This window comes from Leucopleurus acutus (assembly GCF_964270905.1).
Source record: "Leucopleurus acutus genome assembly, chromosome: 5".
NCBI lineage: Eukaryota > Metazoa > Chordata > Mammalia > Artiodactyla > Delphinidae > Leucopleurus > Leucopleurus acutus.
In genome coordinates this window covers 6,209,761-6,227,000 of record NC_139147.1, presented here as the reverse complement: position 1 = coordinate 6,227,000, position 17,240 = coordinate 6,209,761, and the positions used below count along the sequence as shown (strand labels likewise).

At 44.1% G+C, this 17,240-nt stretch overlaps 1 protein-coding gene across 1 annotated transcript; it reads right to left on the bottom strand.

Moving 5' to 3' along the window:
* Window positions 1–4,915: 4,915 nt before the first annotated feature.
* On the bottom strand, window positions 4,916–16,836 carry PSMG1 (proteasome assembly chaperone 1). The gene is made up of 7 exons (XM_082840560.1): window positions 16,699–16,836; window positions 15,294–15,400; window positions 14,180–14,331; window positions 11,799–11,861; window positions 8,954–9,152; window positions 7,931–8,067; window positions 4,916–5,125 (listed from the first exon to the last, which is right to left on the bottom strand). The coding sequence occupies exons 1-7, from the start codon at window positions 16,833–16,835 to the stop codon at window positions 5,051–5,053; spliced, it is 870 nt and encodes a 289-aa protein (XP_082696686.1). The 5' UTR covers window position 16,836; the 3' UTR covers window positions 4,916–5,050.
* Window positions 16,837–17,240: the final 404 nt, after the last annotated feature.

Sequence of the window (17,240 nt, the reverse complement as noted above, 5' to 3'; positions counted from 1 at the left end):
GATCGCGAAACTTTACAACTCAGAAATGAGTCTCCATTGCATTGAAAAGACAGAAATCAGAATTAGAAGTAATCGTTTGTGTACGTTCTGCTGTTTACTTTTCTTCAGAAACCACCACCATTCACATTCGTGATCCACAAATCCTAAACCTCAGAATAATTATTGATCTGTTACCCTTTATGAATCTCTGTGCAAAGTAAGGACTATGTAACTCATTCAACCAACCACCACACAGAGAAATCCAACCTCAGTTTCCTTGATGTGTCTTCAGCACGAAGCCCAGGTAAGTCCTTCCTGCTTCAAGCACCTTCTTCACAGGCTTCCAGGAAACCATGGTCTCCCAGCTCCATCCTCCTTTACCGGAGGCCCTTCTCGGTCTCCTGGGATCTCCCTGACCACTGACACTGCAGGGCCCCGGGGCTCAAACCTCAGTCCCTTGTACACATTGCCCGGTGATCTCACCCAGCCCCAAGGCACTAAATGGTCCCATTGCCGATGACTCCCATCTTTAGCCGCCAGCCGGGACCTGTCTCCCAAACCCCAGCCGGTGTCCAACTCAACATCTCCACCTGAACACCCAGCTGACACCTCAAACTTATACCCAGAACCACACTGGGCTTCTCTCCTTAACCTGCAAGCAGCCCCGCCTCGGCTGATGTAATCCCACTCTACTAGGTGCTCAGAACACAGACCTGGGGTTCACCCTGGCTCCCCCATCCATCCAAGCTGTTAGCAAATCCTACTGGTCAGATTGCTCAGTGGCTGGAGGGGCAGTGTAGGTGCGAGGAGTGAATACGATTGGGAGAGAAGTCTCACACATTTGCACTTGTTAAGAGCAGAGATGCTATCTTTTCAAGGCTGTTTGTAGAGCAGACGGTCTTGGAAGACAGAGGTGGTGTCTCCTGGAGCAAAGGGCAAATCTGCTTAACGTCCAGTGAAATAATGTTTCCTACAGAGAAAAGACAGGTTTGCTTGCTGTCCATCATAAAAGATCTGGATTCCCTAAGCCTGAGGGTCCTCAGTGGTGATGCAGACCCACTGCGATCACAGTATCCACCTGGATGGTTCTGCATCATCCTTGTAGGACTTGACGGGGTCAGATGAAACTGATACAAACAAGAAGCACAGGCTTCATGCTATGCTGTAATACAGTCCTTTGTCTCTATCCCAGGGTCTCAAGTCTATACCAGGATCCAGGACATTGTGGCAGGCTTCCCTGTAAGTTTGCAAGTCAGCAAAATCCCTGACCCTTCACAGTTGTTGACAGTGTGATGTTTGGAGCATGGAGCAAACTATGATTATATACATAGAGGGAATTCGTGGTTAGGGCTCCACGCTTCCACTGCAGGGGACATGGGTTCGATCCCTGGTCAGGGAACTAAGATCCCGCAAACTGTGCAGCACAGCCCCAAAAAAAAGATACACAGAAAGCCCACAGTGTTTTAAGGGTGTTGTATTTCGGGTACTCATCTTTCTATGAATCAGAAAGCTACAGAGCTGCTAACAAAGGTCATTTCTTTGAGAGCAGACAAGGCATGAGATGAAAAAGGACACCTTAGATAAAGGCTGAGAATGAGACTGAAGAGGCTCTGCCAGAGGACAGAAACTGGGCCTCGTCAAGGAACACTTCTCACTCCCAGGGGAGGGGAGCTGGGCACTATTTGCCCAGCGGAATTTCAGAGTCGGTACAGACCAACGCCTACGGTCTATGTCCTAGTCTTTGCCGTTTCAAATGGAAGCACTTCCTGCAGATGGCCTGTCCCTGTCTCACCGCTGTGCACTGGGTGTGTAGAGAACAGACACCTTGTCTTCTTAGTTTGTTGGTTTCTGTAGAAGATGCATCTAGACCTGATCTAGGTTACAAGATTCTAGACTTCAAGCCGGATACTGGACGAGACGCTGGGTGTCCTAGGACTGGGACACACATATTTTGCACGTGCAAGGGGCATGAGTAACTGCGGTCAGAGGGCAGACCAGGCAAAATTAACGGCCCCAACTTCTCACGCCCCCTCGTCCCCGCCCCATCCACACCTTTTGGTGGTGCCCCCCTCCCCCATACTGTCTGGATGTGACCATGGGGATTACAGCAAACTTGATACAGAAACTTGAAGAAGCACTTGCTAGTTTCTGTTCCCTCTCTTGCAGCTCTGTAATCACCATGAGAAATGCCTAGACAGCCCTGACCCAGGCTTGTCTTCTGGGGGGACAGGAGTGACACATGGAAGAGAGCCAAACCACACCAGCTGAGGCCATCCCAGAGCAGCCAGGACCCCGTCAACTCACATCAGACGCCTGACCACAGATACAGAAGCCAAGACCAGCTGACCAGGATCACTCATCCAACCTGCAGACTCAAGAAATGGATAATGGCTGCATTTAGTCTCCAAGTTCAAGTGTGAGTATTAGGCAGTAATAGCTAGTGGACAAGTTATCATTTTGTTCTTATGTGCCTGGCACTTTGGCCTTTAGGTTCGGTACATCTAGCTTTTTATGTCTTCGTTCTTACCACTGATGGGGCTCTTTTAATTCAGACTCAAAGTCTTTCTTCACTTCAGAAAAATCTCTGTTGTCGTTCATTACTGTCTTGATCTGATCCCTTCACCAGGACACTACCTACATGTTGGAGGCAAGCTATCTTGTGCCACCTTGTGTCATCTTTCCATTTCTGTCCTTCGGCAACTAAGGACACCACTTCAGCTTAGTCTCCAACATAATGGCTCTGTATGATACACTGTAATTTACATGTAACAGTATATACACTTCAGATGACATACTGCACTCGTTCTGCCCTTTACTTCTATACGATACCGATTTTAGTTCTAAAGTTAAAATTTTGTCTCTTTCAAAATCTTCTATGCAGTTCTCAAATTTTCCTTTCACCTAGCTTCATCTCATACATTCTCATTCTTTCAGAAAAATCCAAAGTCCCTGAATTCTAAAAAAGAGCCGTTTTCTATAGTTTTCAATAGAATGCGCTTCTGTATTTTTAAGGCCGTTTCCTATCCTTGACATCACCAGTTCTCTTCGTGGGGCCCACGTATGCTGTTTCGGCTACTCCCCTTTGAATGGGAACCCTACCCAAGCCCGACGTTTGCCCGGAAAAGGCGACCTCCCAAGTCCGCGAGCTCTGAGTCTCCCCCGACACCTCCCGCGCCCCCCGCACAGGGCTGTGGAGCCGCACACCCTACACCAAGTCTCTGGTATCTCGCTTTTCACTACGGCCCCCTCTGCTGCGCTGATGACCCATCTCCCGCAGGTGCCACCTGCTGCTTCTTGCAGAGGCTTATTCCTGGATAGCTGAGGCTGCCTGTGATTCTTTCTTTACCAAAATTAATGGGAAACCACCATCCCAGGGTATCTGTTTTTATGGTTTTCCCAGGATCACGCCTGATGAAACTTTTCCAACTACTCCACTCCTGGCCACTCTACATCGCCAAGAATTGTGGTTCTCAGATTGGTGGGAGGAGTGCTGAGAAGGAAATGGCCTCCTCCTGGCTGCACCATGAGGTCGGCATCTTTGGCATGTGTGTACACGTGTGTGTGTGTGTGTGTGGAAATACCACTCTACTGTTCACCAAACGCATTTTTATATTTTTATTCTCACAACCACCCAACAATGTAAGCAGAGAGAATCCTCATCAGGCAGGTGAAAACCTGAGACTCGAGGGAAGTAACAATGACTGCACATTTACATTAATTCATTAAACTTTGATTTCTAGTTTTTTTTTTTATTTTTTTATTATTTGGTTGTGCCAGTTCTTAGTTGCGGCACGCATGTGGGATCTAGTTGCCTGTCCAGGGATCGAACCCAGGCTCCCTGCATTGGGAGCACGGAGTCCTAACCACTGCGCCACCAGGGAAGTCCCTGATTTCTAGTTTTACCTGCAGTTTACAGATGAGAAAACTGGGCATCTGCCCTGCTTGAAGGCATCTGCCTGAGGTCACCAGCCTGTAAGGGCTGCCCTGAGATCTGAACATAGGTTCACTCCAGGATGGATCTTCCTTACTTTCCACACTAACCCTCAGGGCAGGAAAAGACTCCAGGTCCAGCTGGGGCCAGAACCCAGTGTTACCTCAGGGCTCTACAAACGCAGTGCCGGATGGATACATACATTCTTGCAAGAAGTAAAATATTTCAGTTTCTATCACCCGGGCACGTTGACGTGTGCTACGCATAAGCCTCACAGCACTTGACTACGAGAGAAACCGAGCTTACTTGGGGAGCCGACAGTCTCCCCTGCCCACCTCCAACCAGTAGCAACAAACACACTGAATCTAGAAGACAGAAATGGGTAAGCTGTCTCAATCTATAACATATCAATGACTCAGTAACGAAATAGGAGGAAAGGTAGAAGACATAAGAAGCACTTCTCCACTCCACCATCTTAAAATTTATCTTCACTGTTGCAGGTTACAGTTTAGTTTGTGGGTCTGTGAAGCAGTGTGCCTCCTTGGAGCTCACGATCTAGTCACATTCTAGTGTAATACTCTACCGCAGTAGAGCTGGGGACATCGACACATTAACCCTGCAAAAGAGCCCAGAAAGTCTGCGTAAAGAGGCTTCTGTGAGATATTACTGAAAATGAGGAAACACAAATTTTTTGGTTTCACTTTGAGTAAATTGATTTTTATTCACAAAAAAAAAAAACTGAAGAACTCATAAAATAGAACCTTTCCAAATAATAAGAATCACCAATAGATCATCAACTTTCAGGTTTCATACAGAATTTTTGCACCGAAGTATATATTTTTCCATATTATAAAACCTGTCGTTATCTGTAGCTTTTGAACAATTTAACTCTATTACCTTAAAATATTCAAATAAAACAATACTCCCACCTAGTGGATAAAGAAAAAGGTCTGACTTATTTCAGGTGTGAACAGTACCACCATAAAAAAGGAACAAAAACTACAATGAATTTAAAATAAGCTTATTCTGTTAACATCCTCAAAATACCTCCCTGAAAAAAAAGTAACCTACAAAACAGTTGCACGCCGCTCCCCTTCTAGGAATGGATGGGTAATATACTCTACAAAACAATCTTTGGAATCATGTGTAAATGTTACTCTGAATCTCATTTGTTGTCATCAATTTCTTCAGTATCTCTGTGCTCTGGGGAATATTCTGGAAGGAGAGAAAAAAGGCGTTCATATAGTGAGGCTGAGCATTCAGTCAGGAGCAAGGCACACTCTCGCGGCAGAAGCAGAGAAGGGCACCAAACGTGACAGGCCCTGCCCCCCACCTCCTCGCTCGGCAGACACGACATTGAGCGTGTCCCCCCCCCGCCCCCCGCCCGAAGCTCTATCGGGACCTCAGGTCTTCCGGGAGCCTAAAGCCCTCAGACGGACACAACACTCTGCTTGGCCCACCTGAGCTCATGCCCGTCTGCACCCCAATACCACGCTCCCTACCGCTCTCCTCAACTGCACCCTGAACTTGCCAACTTCGTGCTCACGCCGCCTCCCTCTGCACGTTCCCCCCCCTAGGACTCACCCACCCTTCCAGTCCAGCTGGAGGGCCACCCTCCCCGTGGGGCCTCTCCTCGGGTCAGCCTCGCCCCCAGCCCCCCGCCCTGGCTGGCACCTGGCACAGCGGCCGCCTGCGCCACCTCCAGGCTGTGGACCACCCAGCACCGTGGGGTCCACGCGGCAGGCGTGCAAGAGAATTCCATTTTGTTGACCAAATACCACTTTGAGAAGGACAGAAGAGATGACCTAAGCCAGGATGACTGTATCTGGTCATTAAGAAAACAGCACCCTTCAAAGAGTCACTTTTAAAAAGTTAATTAAATTTCCTCTCCAAAGAATAGTTTTAGACACTGGAAGTTGACTTAAACCCCACATGGCAGATGATTTGCAAGTCTGAGAATGAGTGCAGATGCTCCTGGAGCGTCTGTGCCCTGAGCACCAACTGCACCACAAGCAGAACCTGCCCGGCCCTCCTGCTGAAGCCCCAGCTCCTCTCTACTGTGCGCACCGTGGGGCTAACTGGCCGCACGGCAGTTCAGCTACAAAAGACGAAACAACTGGCCGACAGTCTGGGTCTCTCTGTTGACACAGGACTCTCTAAGTCACTTAAGTCTTGGCCCTCATGATGGTGTGCAGGGTGACGAGCAGACCTGGCGTCTTAAAACAGGGGATCGTGACAACTATGCACATCGACTTGACACAAAATACGGTGACAAAACTTAGGGGAAGTGTGAAACAGGAGAGGATAAAGCCAGATCGTGTACGACACTAGAAAACGGTAACACACCAGTTCACAAATCCTTCGGTGATTTGAAGGTGCAGAGTGGAGTCCACATTTCCCATACTACTTAGAACGTCCACCAGTGGACATGTGACAACAGGCCGAGAACAAACAGTGCAGAAAAGGTTTCACAAGGCAATAAGGAGGCTCAGGTCACACATATGCATCCCAGGCTTGGAAACTGATATCTCTCTTAATGAAGGAAGAAATTTTGGTAAAAAAGAATAGGTGCAATGCTGAAAGAAGAGACAAATCAACAAACGTGTGTGTGTGTGTGTGCGCGCGTGTGTGTGTGCACGCACGTACACGCGCACAAATATGTATACGTATGTATACATACACACACGTATGCTCACATGTATGTACAACTTGGAAGACAAGAGCTTACGTACAACCCACAGAATCTGTTATTTGCACAGTACCGCCATAAATTTACATACATTTTAAATGTATTCAAATATTTTGTATTTTGCAATAAAATCTTTCTAAATTTGTTATTCATTTCTCATGTTTCACTATGTCCTTTTCAATGTCCCTCTTTTATTTTTCGTTATTTTATCTTTTATGGCAAACTGCCTTTCAGACAATTAGTTATGTGATGAAAATTTCTGCTGTGAACATGCTTGCAGCCACAATGTCTGTGGCAAAGATGCTCCAGTGAAAGTGCCCAGAAGAGACACAACGGCCATGGCCCCTGCTCTCAACGAAGTGGGAAGAGCCAATCGGTTAACTACAGATGCAAGCAGCACTATTAGTTACTATATCCTCGGAAGGAGATGCTAAATACAAAATAACTCAATTTGTCTGAAAGATTATCCATGACTCTAGCTCATCTGAAAGATATACTTGAATTATACTAAGCTACAGTTTCACTCTTACTAATTCAACAAATGGTTGAGGGCCTTCTACACATCATATTCAGGATGATCTGGGGACACCAAAAGGGAAAACGTTCCCACGGAGTTGACAATCTAATTTATGAGAGCTATGAAATGAGATGACGCCAACAGAACTTACAAGAAAAGCTGCCCTAATACCAATGGCCATTCTAGAATAAAACAAGGCTTCCAACTTGGAACAATGTTGTTATAATCTCTTCCCTTTAAGGAAGAAGTTCTTAAACCGGGAGTCCATGGACTTTCAGCTAATCTCTTAGGGAGAGGACTGGAGTTCCTAAACTACCTGAAATTACTGGCAAAACTTTTCTATACATGTTCCCATATGTATTTTTCTGGGAAAGGAGCCCACAGATATATCCAGACTGAGAACAGGGAACAGATTTATCTCATCTAGTCCCATGTAAAATTAAGTGAATAAACATGACGATAATTTGATCCATACTGTGCTCAAAAATGCCTTCTCAAAAATTACACCTTCCAAATTAATTAGTTACAGAAACTTCTTGAACAGTGAAAACATCTTTCCACACAAACATCTGGGATTTAAAGCACTGATCTATCCTGACAAAACATGAACAAAATATTCTCCAAGTTACAGAAGTATATCTAGAAGAATATGTGACAATCAAATTCAAACTGCCAGACCAGCAGTTTTCTCTTTACGCGGAGAAAAAAGGATCTCTACGTGCTGCTTAGGTTTCACACTGATACCATACATTTATGTTTGTTACTAAGTTCATTATAATAACTCAGCTATTAAGTCAATGAGATAAAACCTTACCTTAACCAAACTTTTCAAGCTTCTGGAAGAAAGTACAGGCTTAAAAGCTTCAACTGTGATTAGGTCTAATTTCATCACATCAGTATAACATAAGTACAGAATTGCAGAGATTTTCCATACTTGACAATAACTCAGAACTATGAATATACAAGAAAAAAAAATCACTTAAGTTTTCTGTTATATGATTTTGAAATTAAATACCTCTAACTCATAAAGGCTGCTTTTAAAAAGTCATCTCTGTTGCCTCTTTTAATCAAAGCATTTACTGACATTCTGAACCAATTATAATGCACATTTTCTTTCAAAGCCAATTTATTTTCCTAAGTTATCTCTTGCTTTTACAATTATGTTTATTTTGCATTTTCTGAACATACTACTGAGACACATCTGGGTTAGCTAAGACACAAGATTAAAATTTTGCTGACTACACTAAAGTAAATTAAATAATAAATATACAATGCACAATGTAAAATATTTAGCCATTTATTCTAGTAAATTTAACATTTAAAGTTAAAAACATTTTATTTATTAACAAATAACACTGAATTATCTATTATAACATATTAGCCACTAAAAAGTGACCATCATTATTTGATATGATGTTAGGGTATAATTGGTAACAGGAATAAAAAATAAACTATTGAAGCAACAACCAAAATTCAATATCTGAAGCTTCTATTCTGACAATTAAAACGTACTTTACCAACTTCTCATACACCAACAACTTACATCTAACACTGGCTTGCATGATGAGTTATCAAAGACCAAAAAGAAACGGCAACTCGGAAGCTAACAGTTAAGAACTCTGAGCTGCTCTCATACAACTGTGTGTCTGGAAAGTTTCAAGACACAAACCAAACAGAATATATCAGCAACTAGAGCAATTAGTGAGGACAAACAGCAATACAATGGCATCAATCATCATTAACAAATGGCCTCAAAAAGATTCCTACTAGTCCAACTCATAACTATGAATAAAGTAATAACAAGATAAAATGTGAATGCTATGCACTGTAATACCACCTGCTGCAGGAAGGTCATGCACGATATTTGGTTGTTCTAGCAGTGAACAGCAAGGAGGCTCTCTGAAATTCTGTGTTTTTAGGGCTTTCAGGAAAGGAGTATGAAGACTGCTGGTAGATTCTGAAGTTTTATAGTCAGTAACATGTCGACATGTAAGAATAGTTACTTGCATATTCTTCCTTGGACAAGAGCCAAAAACCTAGCACAAAATTGATTTCAAATTAAAATATATATATATATATATAATTTTGTGACAGAATAGAAACATCCCTCTAGTTGTTTATCTACACCATTCATATATATATACACACATACACACACACACCCCTTGCAGGGGTGGAACTGTCCATGGAAAAACAAAACCCATGCTTTGCTGTGCCCTCACCTGGGTCTGATCTTAATTCTGTCACTTTCTAGTTGGGTAACCTTCTCCAAGTTACCTTCCTCCTCACCTGTGAACTAAGGGCTACTTACCTGAGGGAGGTGTGATCTGGATTAAATGAAGTCAGGAACAAAGGAGGCAGAGCAGCTAACAGCCAGGGATGCCATGGAAGGTAAGGCAGTCACTCAACTATGAGCACCTGTTCGTTTACGCCCTCTCCCGCCCGCCACAGATGCCTGCAAATTATTCTTTTTGGTTTGTTCCAGTTTGTTCTGTTTCTAAGATCACTACTTGCAATCAGTGTTGAGAACAGTGTTACAATGAATAGAAGTGAATGGGAATGACACCCATTCTTTACTGGATAAAGTGACGTGATCAAGATCTCTTCTAACACAGGTATCTCTAAGAACGCTCCACTTAGACTAGTGTTGTATCAGCAACAGGAAGTGATCCTTTCACTAATATAATAGGTTCAAGAACACTGTATTAAGGATGTTTCTAAGAACATCACTTGCAAGTTGCACTCATAAGTGTTTTATCAGTGCAAATGATTCTTAAATTCGCTTTTAAATTTATTTCAATTGTAGACTAAGTTTCAATCGCTCAAGACCTCAATGTCCACCTAAGTTGGTATTTCATGGATTTCCAGGGACCCTTCCGGCTTTTAAAATCTTTGGTGATGTAAGAAAAAAAAAAAAAGCAGCTATCTTTTAAGGAAAAAAAGAGTAATTTTAGGTCATTGCACCTTGTTTGAAAATATTTTATGAAGAGAGCAAAATGGCTATTTCAAATAGCAAGGGAACTGAAGATTTTATATTATGTGCCGTAAGTGATTTATAAGGCGACTTCAATTGTAGTGTAGCTTTATAAACACAAAACTTAACACCACATACATTTGTCAGCAGATACGTCCCATTTAAGGGCTATAACGTTACTCACAAGGCCTGATTTATCATCCTCCCTAAAATACTTATCATCTGAAGCCACAATACTTGACACCTGTTGGACTGTGTGTGATTATCAGGATTATGCAGCTGACATGAACCCAACAGCAGAGGGACCCGAAGAGTATCCCCGGGGGGGGGGCGGGGGGGGGGAAATACTGATTACAAAATTCTGTTTTGGAAATGCATAATTCTACATTTTTTCAAGTCTGAGAGAGAACAGCTGTTCCATAGTACAAAAATAATAAAACGCCCTACATAAACTGACAATACAATCAATACGGCAGCTTCCCACCCTTCTGAGATCTGCTGAAAGCTATGCACCCTCTCTCTAGAAAATACACGTAGGTACACAGCATAAAATCATATATACAACCATAAGATTCACAGATCTTATTAGAAAATTCCTCATTTAATAAAATGCATTGAATAACTTTTAATAAATGTTTCTAAGTATGCCAATCTGGTTTAAAGCAGGTGTACATCAAATTTTTTATTTCTAATGAACTTAATTGTAATACCTACATAAAAATATGCCTAAGATTTAAGTTGCAATGTTGAAAAGACGTATATAAAAGGGCTATTTCATTTAAAAATAACCTGCAACTACCAACTGGACTTCCCTGGTGGCGCAGTGGTTAAGAATCCGCCTGCCAGTGCAGGAGGCACGGGTTCGAGCCCTGGTCCAGGAAGATCCCACCTGCCGCGGAGCAACTAAGCCCCTGCGCCACAACTACTGAGCCTGTGCTCTAGAGCCCACGAGCCACAACTACTGAAGCCCACGTGCCACAACTACTGAGCCTGCGTTCTAGAGCCCACGAGCCATAACTACTGAAGTCCGTGCGCCTAGAGCCCATGCTCCGCAACAGGAGGAGCCACCGCAATGAGAAGCCCACGCACTGCAACGAAGAGTAGCCCCTGCTTGCCGCAACTAGAGAAAGTGTGCACAGCAACAAAGACCCAACGCAGCCAAAAATAAGTAAATAAATAATTTAAAAATAATAACCTGCAACTACCAAAATTAATGATTATTCTCTAAAATTTCTAGCTAAGTTCTTCACTGAAAAATTTGTTTTAGTGGACACATACCATGTGCTCAATTTTCCCACAAAATGAAGCCTCAATTGATCCATTCTAATGCTACGAAAAATGGATGAAACCCCGGTGTGAGTGTCAGCTGAGTACCAACCCCAGGAACCCAGTTTCTCACCTCCCGTCCCTGCGCTTCCGGGCAGCATTGTCAGCACGGCCCATTTTCACCCGTGGCTGCAACCCTGCTCTGTTTCATGGGGGTAACTTGTTCCAACTATGTCTTATGTTTTTATGACCAACGATCTTTAGCACATTGCTGATCACATTTGCCAAATTAGTTCTTTTATTCTTTATATTCTGTAACAAACTCCTACTATATTTCTAAGGGAAAAAGCAAATACTTACCCCGCTTCAACATCTGACTACATAGGTTTAAGTGTAAAGAAACGGAACCTTGATGAAGTAGCAACCCCAGAATCTCTCTTACCTTTTCCAGCCACTGATACTGCTGATCTTCAGCAACGTAGCAACTACATTGACAGAGCACAACCTGAAAATCAAACCCCGAGTTTTCTGTCAGGTCAAATAAATGTTACACACACCCCACACTGTCATCATATACATATCATGTGAATCCCAACATAACCTCTGGATAACACTTGTTTTGCTTAATCTGCTACTGCCTTACTTATTTTTCTTTTTAAAATTTAAGAATCAAGCCACTACTGGCAATTAGTATCAGAGAAAAGTGCACATTGACGGAGCACCTGTGATGGCCGGCACAGGAGATTCTAAAGATACTATCAGTAAGTACTACCGGAGTCCTCTTTATAAAACAGAGACGACACCAGGCCTGCTGCCCATCCGGGGGTGGGTGGTGCCACACACCGTGAAGATCAAACTCAAAAAGCGTTACAAAAACATTAAGTGCTATCAGGACAGCAGCCCAGCAGCATCTCAGCCCAGCGGCACCCTAGGACACTGCTGATGCCTGGAAGGCAATATTATTCTAGACACCATGTCCAGACCATGTGCTTGAAGTGAAAACATGCAATGCACAATGCTGTAAAAGGATGACATTCCGGATTATTAATGCTTGTGGAATGATAGCATCCATAAAAGTCAACTTTGTCTTCTATTGAAATATCGCCAGAAACACTAACACTTAATGACACAAGTGGGAAAAAATGAAACACAAGGACTTCCCTGGTGATCCGGCAGTTAAGACTCTGCACTTCCACTTCGGGGGCACGGGTTCGATCCCTGGTTGGGCGGAACTAAGATCTCGCATGCAGTGTGGTGTGGCCAAAAAAAAAAAAAAATGAAGAAGCAGCACAAGAGGGAAAAAGAGGGCCCAGGGACAGGGGGAAGAGAAAGACTAGATATGGAATTAGCTACACACAAAGATTCTGGATAGTCAAGAGACACCCAACCAATCAATGGTATAACTAAATGCAGTAACAGAAATTTCTACTGCTTGACCTCCATGATGTATTCTAGAGTGAAAACTTCCCACTAAGGATCAGATAAAGAACATGCTTTGGGACTTCCCTGGCAGTCCAGTGGTTAAGACTTCGCCTTCCAACGCAGAGAGTACAGGTTCGATCCCTGGTCAGGGAGCTAAGATCCCACATGCCTCGGGACCAAGAAACATAAACCAGAAGCAATGTTGTAACAAATTCAACAAAGACTTTAAAAATGGTCCACATCAAAAAATCTTAAAAAAAAATGCTTAGTTTCCTTATTACTTATTTCCTATAAATACTGGATGTTTACAAAAATCCTTAGGTAAACTTTAATAACTTTGGATAACATATTACAAAAACAAACTGTAAGTATTACAAAATCAAATTTTAGTTTTCAAGGCTAACATTATAGTATTATGGAATTACTGACTTCTTGCATTGTCTGAATCCCTGCCCCTGGCCTCTGTTCAAGCACGCAGCAGCTGTGGAACGGCACTCTGTCAGACGAGCAGGTGGTGAGACAGATCACCTGCCCGGCCACCTCACCTGCCTGACCTGTCTCCCAAACCGCCCAGGACACTCCTTTCTCTCAATGAACCCAAGGATACGATTAGGACAAACGGTTCCAATGAAATCACTAGGCATCAGCTACAGAGTTATCTTTCATAACTTAAAAAATCGGGATGAATTAGGAATTCGCTGGCGGTCCAGTGGTTAAGACTCTGCACTTCCACTGCAGGGTGCACGGGTTTGATCCCTGGTTGGGGAACTAAGATTCTGAAAGCCGAGGGGAGCGGCCAAAAGAAAAAAAAAAAAAAAAAATCAGGATGAATCAGGTGAGGATGAAAGCTTAAGGTCAACAGAATTGTATTTAGAATGCACGAAGCATCCATTTGCTCAATGTTAACTGAGTCCCTAGGCTGTGCTCAGCATTGGCGGAATACCGGGTGGGTATACAGCGACAAAGCAGAACTCCCTGCTTCCACAGCGGGTACGCATTTTCCCATGTTTACCTTTGCCAGCTTAAATCATTCTTTGAATGTGGGCAAAGTTTAAATATCTAATGTTTCTGGTTTGTTTCTAAAAAAGTTATTTCAGAATTTCCTCAGAAGTTTACCAACACACCACGTTAACATTTATATAAACAAAAAAGTGACGTTGTTGACCAAGTATGCTTCAATAAAAAAAGATTTTTTAATTAAAATTTTTTTAAATTTGTTTTTAATTTTAAAAAATAAAAATAAAAAAACAAGAACCAGACAAAAAAGTGGTTACTAACACTGCCTACAGGCAGAATTCCTCAGTCCAAAAGGAGACATAAAGGAACATGAAATTCAAAGGAACACTACATAAATGATGCCTAAGGAACCCCACTTAAACATACAAGTCAGGCCCCACATACCGAGGGATTCGATTTTAGGTGATAAAACACACAAAAAGCCTCTGTGGGGGACAGGTGTATAGTGTCCACTGTCCTACACCATTCATTCCAGAGTTTAGCACAACCAACTTCTTCCCAGACTCCTGAATTCATGATGAATGATGACAAAAATGCTGTGAAAAACAATTCGCATAAGTTAGTGTTTGGATCCACAAGTTGCATTTTCTATTCAATAAAAAAGATATTCACGTTACTTGAGAATCTTAGAGCTGAAAGAGCCATTGAGACCATCAACCTTATGCACACCATCATCTTGCAGAAAAACACGCTGAGGCCTCAAGAAGTTAAAGGCCACACCCTGAGTACAGGTGGTACTGGAGCCAGGAATCGAGAAGACAGGTTTGCTGACAGACTTTATCAGACACACACTGTAACACCCTTGTGGAAAATTTCAGGCCAGGAGAACTTCATGTAAATGAGTCAGCAGTTATTTACCATGTACTCCTCTACAAGCACTAGGGGTACCTTACAGGGCAAGGAATCTTCACTGGGGTTCCCCAAGGCTCTCCTCCACGCCTGTGAACCCCCTAAAACGATACAGGTTTGTGTACTTGTGTGTGTGTGCGTTGTTCTAGCTGCACTCTGCACCGTTCTGGCTTTAACCTATCAAATGAATTCACATATGTGAAGATCTTAGAAACCAAGTACTGAAAAATGTAGCAATTATTATTGTCATTTTTAGAGTGCTCCATATGTTTTTAAAGGAGCTGATTAACTCAAAAACATGCAAGGACCACTGTGACAAGGGGGCCATGTTGCACATGCCACCGCTGCCCTCCCAGTCTGGCCACAACAGGCCCAGAAGCCTAAGAAAACCTGTATACTAGAAACCGTGTTTCCTTGACTTCGTAAGTTCCCAAAGCCAAGAATATTTCCTCTAAATCTCATTTTCAAGCTTATCAAAAAGACAGTGCCGCATGAGCAGAGATAGAATTCACTCAGATACAAAGTTACTCTGCTACGACTTTTTCTAAAAAAGTAACAGACATTAGAAATCTTTTATGGTGGAAATAAATAAGTAACTTCAGCTTTTGGTCTTTCAACAAAATGTGTAGTCTAATGCACTTGCACTTACCTACTGCATTATTTCCTATAGCAATTATAAACTTGGAGCAAGGATATTTTTCTAGCAGAGAAACTTCCAAAGTTGTTTTTGTTTGTCTTCGAAGGAGCCGCACCTCCCTAACACAAGAAACGAAAGACGAAACGAAAGCAATTTAAATGTAATCAGTACTATACTATGACAAAAAGGCTACTATAAGTATGATTTTGTATTAAGTAAAATGCAAACTTTAATTCTATAAAGAACATAATTATAATCCTAAGGAAACAATGGATTCAGGCGACGCTAACAGGTAAAACCGTTTGCTGCAAAGTTCCTAGAGAACTGTACAAGAGGGATCAAGCTGTCCAGCTGACCCACTGATCAATCCATCTTAGAACCCCTAAAAGTGGGACAACTGGGCACAGTGTGCAGTAAGAAACTGCAAATACCACCTCCGAGGCATCCGTGCCAGCAAAATACTGACCAAGCCTCTTAGAAGGAGCTTCCCTTTACAGGAGATGCAGATGATGGACACACATCTGCATAAATGACACCAAGAGGAAGCAATCAGGCAAATCCAGAGCATGGGACAGCCTGCAGGACAATCAGTCTCTCAGCCAGGGTGAAAAAGGAGGGGGGCTGCTCCAAACGAAAAGGAAGCACAAAAGAAGAAACATCTAAATGTAAGGTGCGAGCCTGGCCAGGATTCTGATTTCCAGAGGCCCACTGTAAAATGTCACGTCTGAGACAACTGCATAAATCTGACCACGGACTGGCTATTAAACAGTATCCAAAAAGTATTATTAATTGTTAAGGAGGATGACAGCATACGTAAGACAATGCCTATATCGTTGAGACGCATTCGGAAAACTGTAGCGGTGAAAGGCCACGGTGACTGGGACCCACCTACGGGGTGGAGGGAGATAAAATAAATGTGGCAAAATCCTCATAACTGTTGAACTTACGTGACTGGATGGGCTTAAAGTGTCATTTTACTATTTTCTCCAGTGTCTGTGTGTTTGGAAATAATCCATTTTTTAAAAAGACATATCCATCTGCTACTGATACGTAATACTAACTGAGGTGTGCGGCGGCGAAGAAAGTTCTGAAAGACCTGTCTTATGTCCATAAACCAAAGACACGACAAACCTGGAGCGGGAAGACAGCCCTGCAGCGCTGGAAAACCTAACAAGCCCGCAGGAAACCACCTGCATCAAAGCTAAAGGATGCCTTTAAAGACGCGAGGATCTGACGGCTGCACGGAGCCTGCAGCAAGCCCCGCGAGCCGCCTCCACCCGGCGCCCCCGGAGCTGTCTGGACCCCCTGTGCCCCTCGAGGATCGGTGCCGAGCGCGGAGCAGCCGCGACCTCTGGGCCTGCGCGTCTGCTCCTGCGCCCGCCAGGCCGGGTCTGCGACGTCGCGCCCAAGACCTCACCTCTTCCGCGCCAGTTGCTGCCGGACCTCCCCGTCTTCGGGCGTCTCCCTCCTCCCCTCCTCTTCCTCCTCCTCCTCGTCCTCCGTCCCGGCTCGGCACGGCGCCCTCACCACCTCCCCGAAGAACGTGGCTGCCATAACCGCCCTCACACCCTCCCGGCCGAACTGCGGCACCACAGCACGACGCAGGCGCCCCGCGCAAGCGCCCCTGATCACCACCACACACACACCCCGCCCCCCCAGGGGCACCACCCCCGCGCATGCGCCCCGGTCCTTGCGGCGGCGCAAGCCCGGAGCGTTTATTCTTCAGCCGCCTGAGCTCGGCGGGGCCACCGAGAGATCGGATGACTGCGGGCTAGAGAGGCGAGAAACGAGAGGCGAGCCAGGGGGCGGGGCCTCCCGTCCGGCAGGTAACGGGCAGAGGAGGGGCTCGGCCGACCCAGCCCCAGTTTGTAGCGCTCCGGGAAGAGGGCAGCCAGGTTACCTTTCCTTCTTTAAATCCGTTTTCTTCTCCGTTAGGAGTGACTGGGTGAGCTTTGGTTT

Bases quoted from the DNA above. Each gene is read 5' to 3' on its own strand.
- PSMG1 (XM_082840560.1), bottom strand. From the start codon at position 16,835: ATGGCAGCCACGTTCTTCGGGGAGGTGGTGAGGGCGCCGTGCCGAGCC. The intron at 15,401-16,698 runs GTGAGGTCTTGG...TTCTTGTGTTAG, and splicing joins CAGCAACTGGCGCGGAAGAG to GGAGGTGCGGCTCCTTCGAA. The intron at 9,153-11,798 runs GTAAGAGAGATT...ATTTTGTGCTAG, and splicing joins AGTATCAGTGGCTGGAAAAG to GTTTTTGGCTCTTGTCCAAG.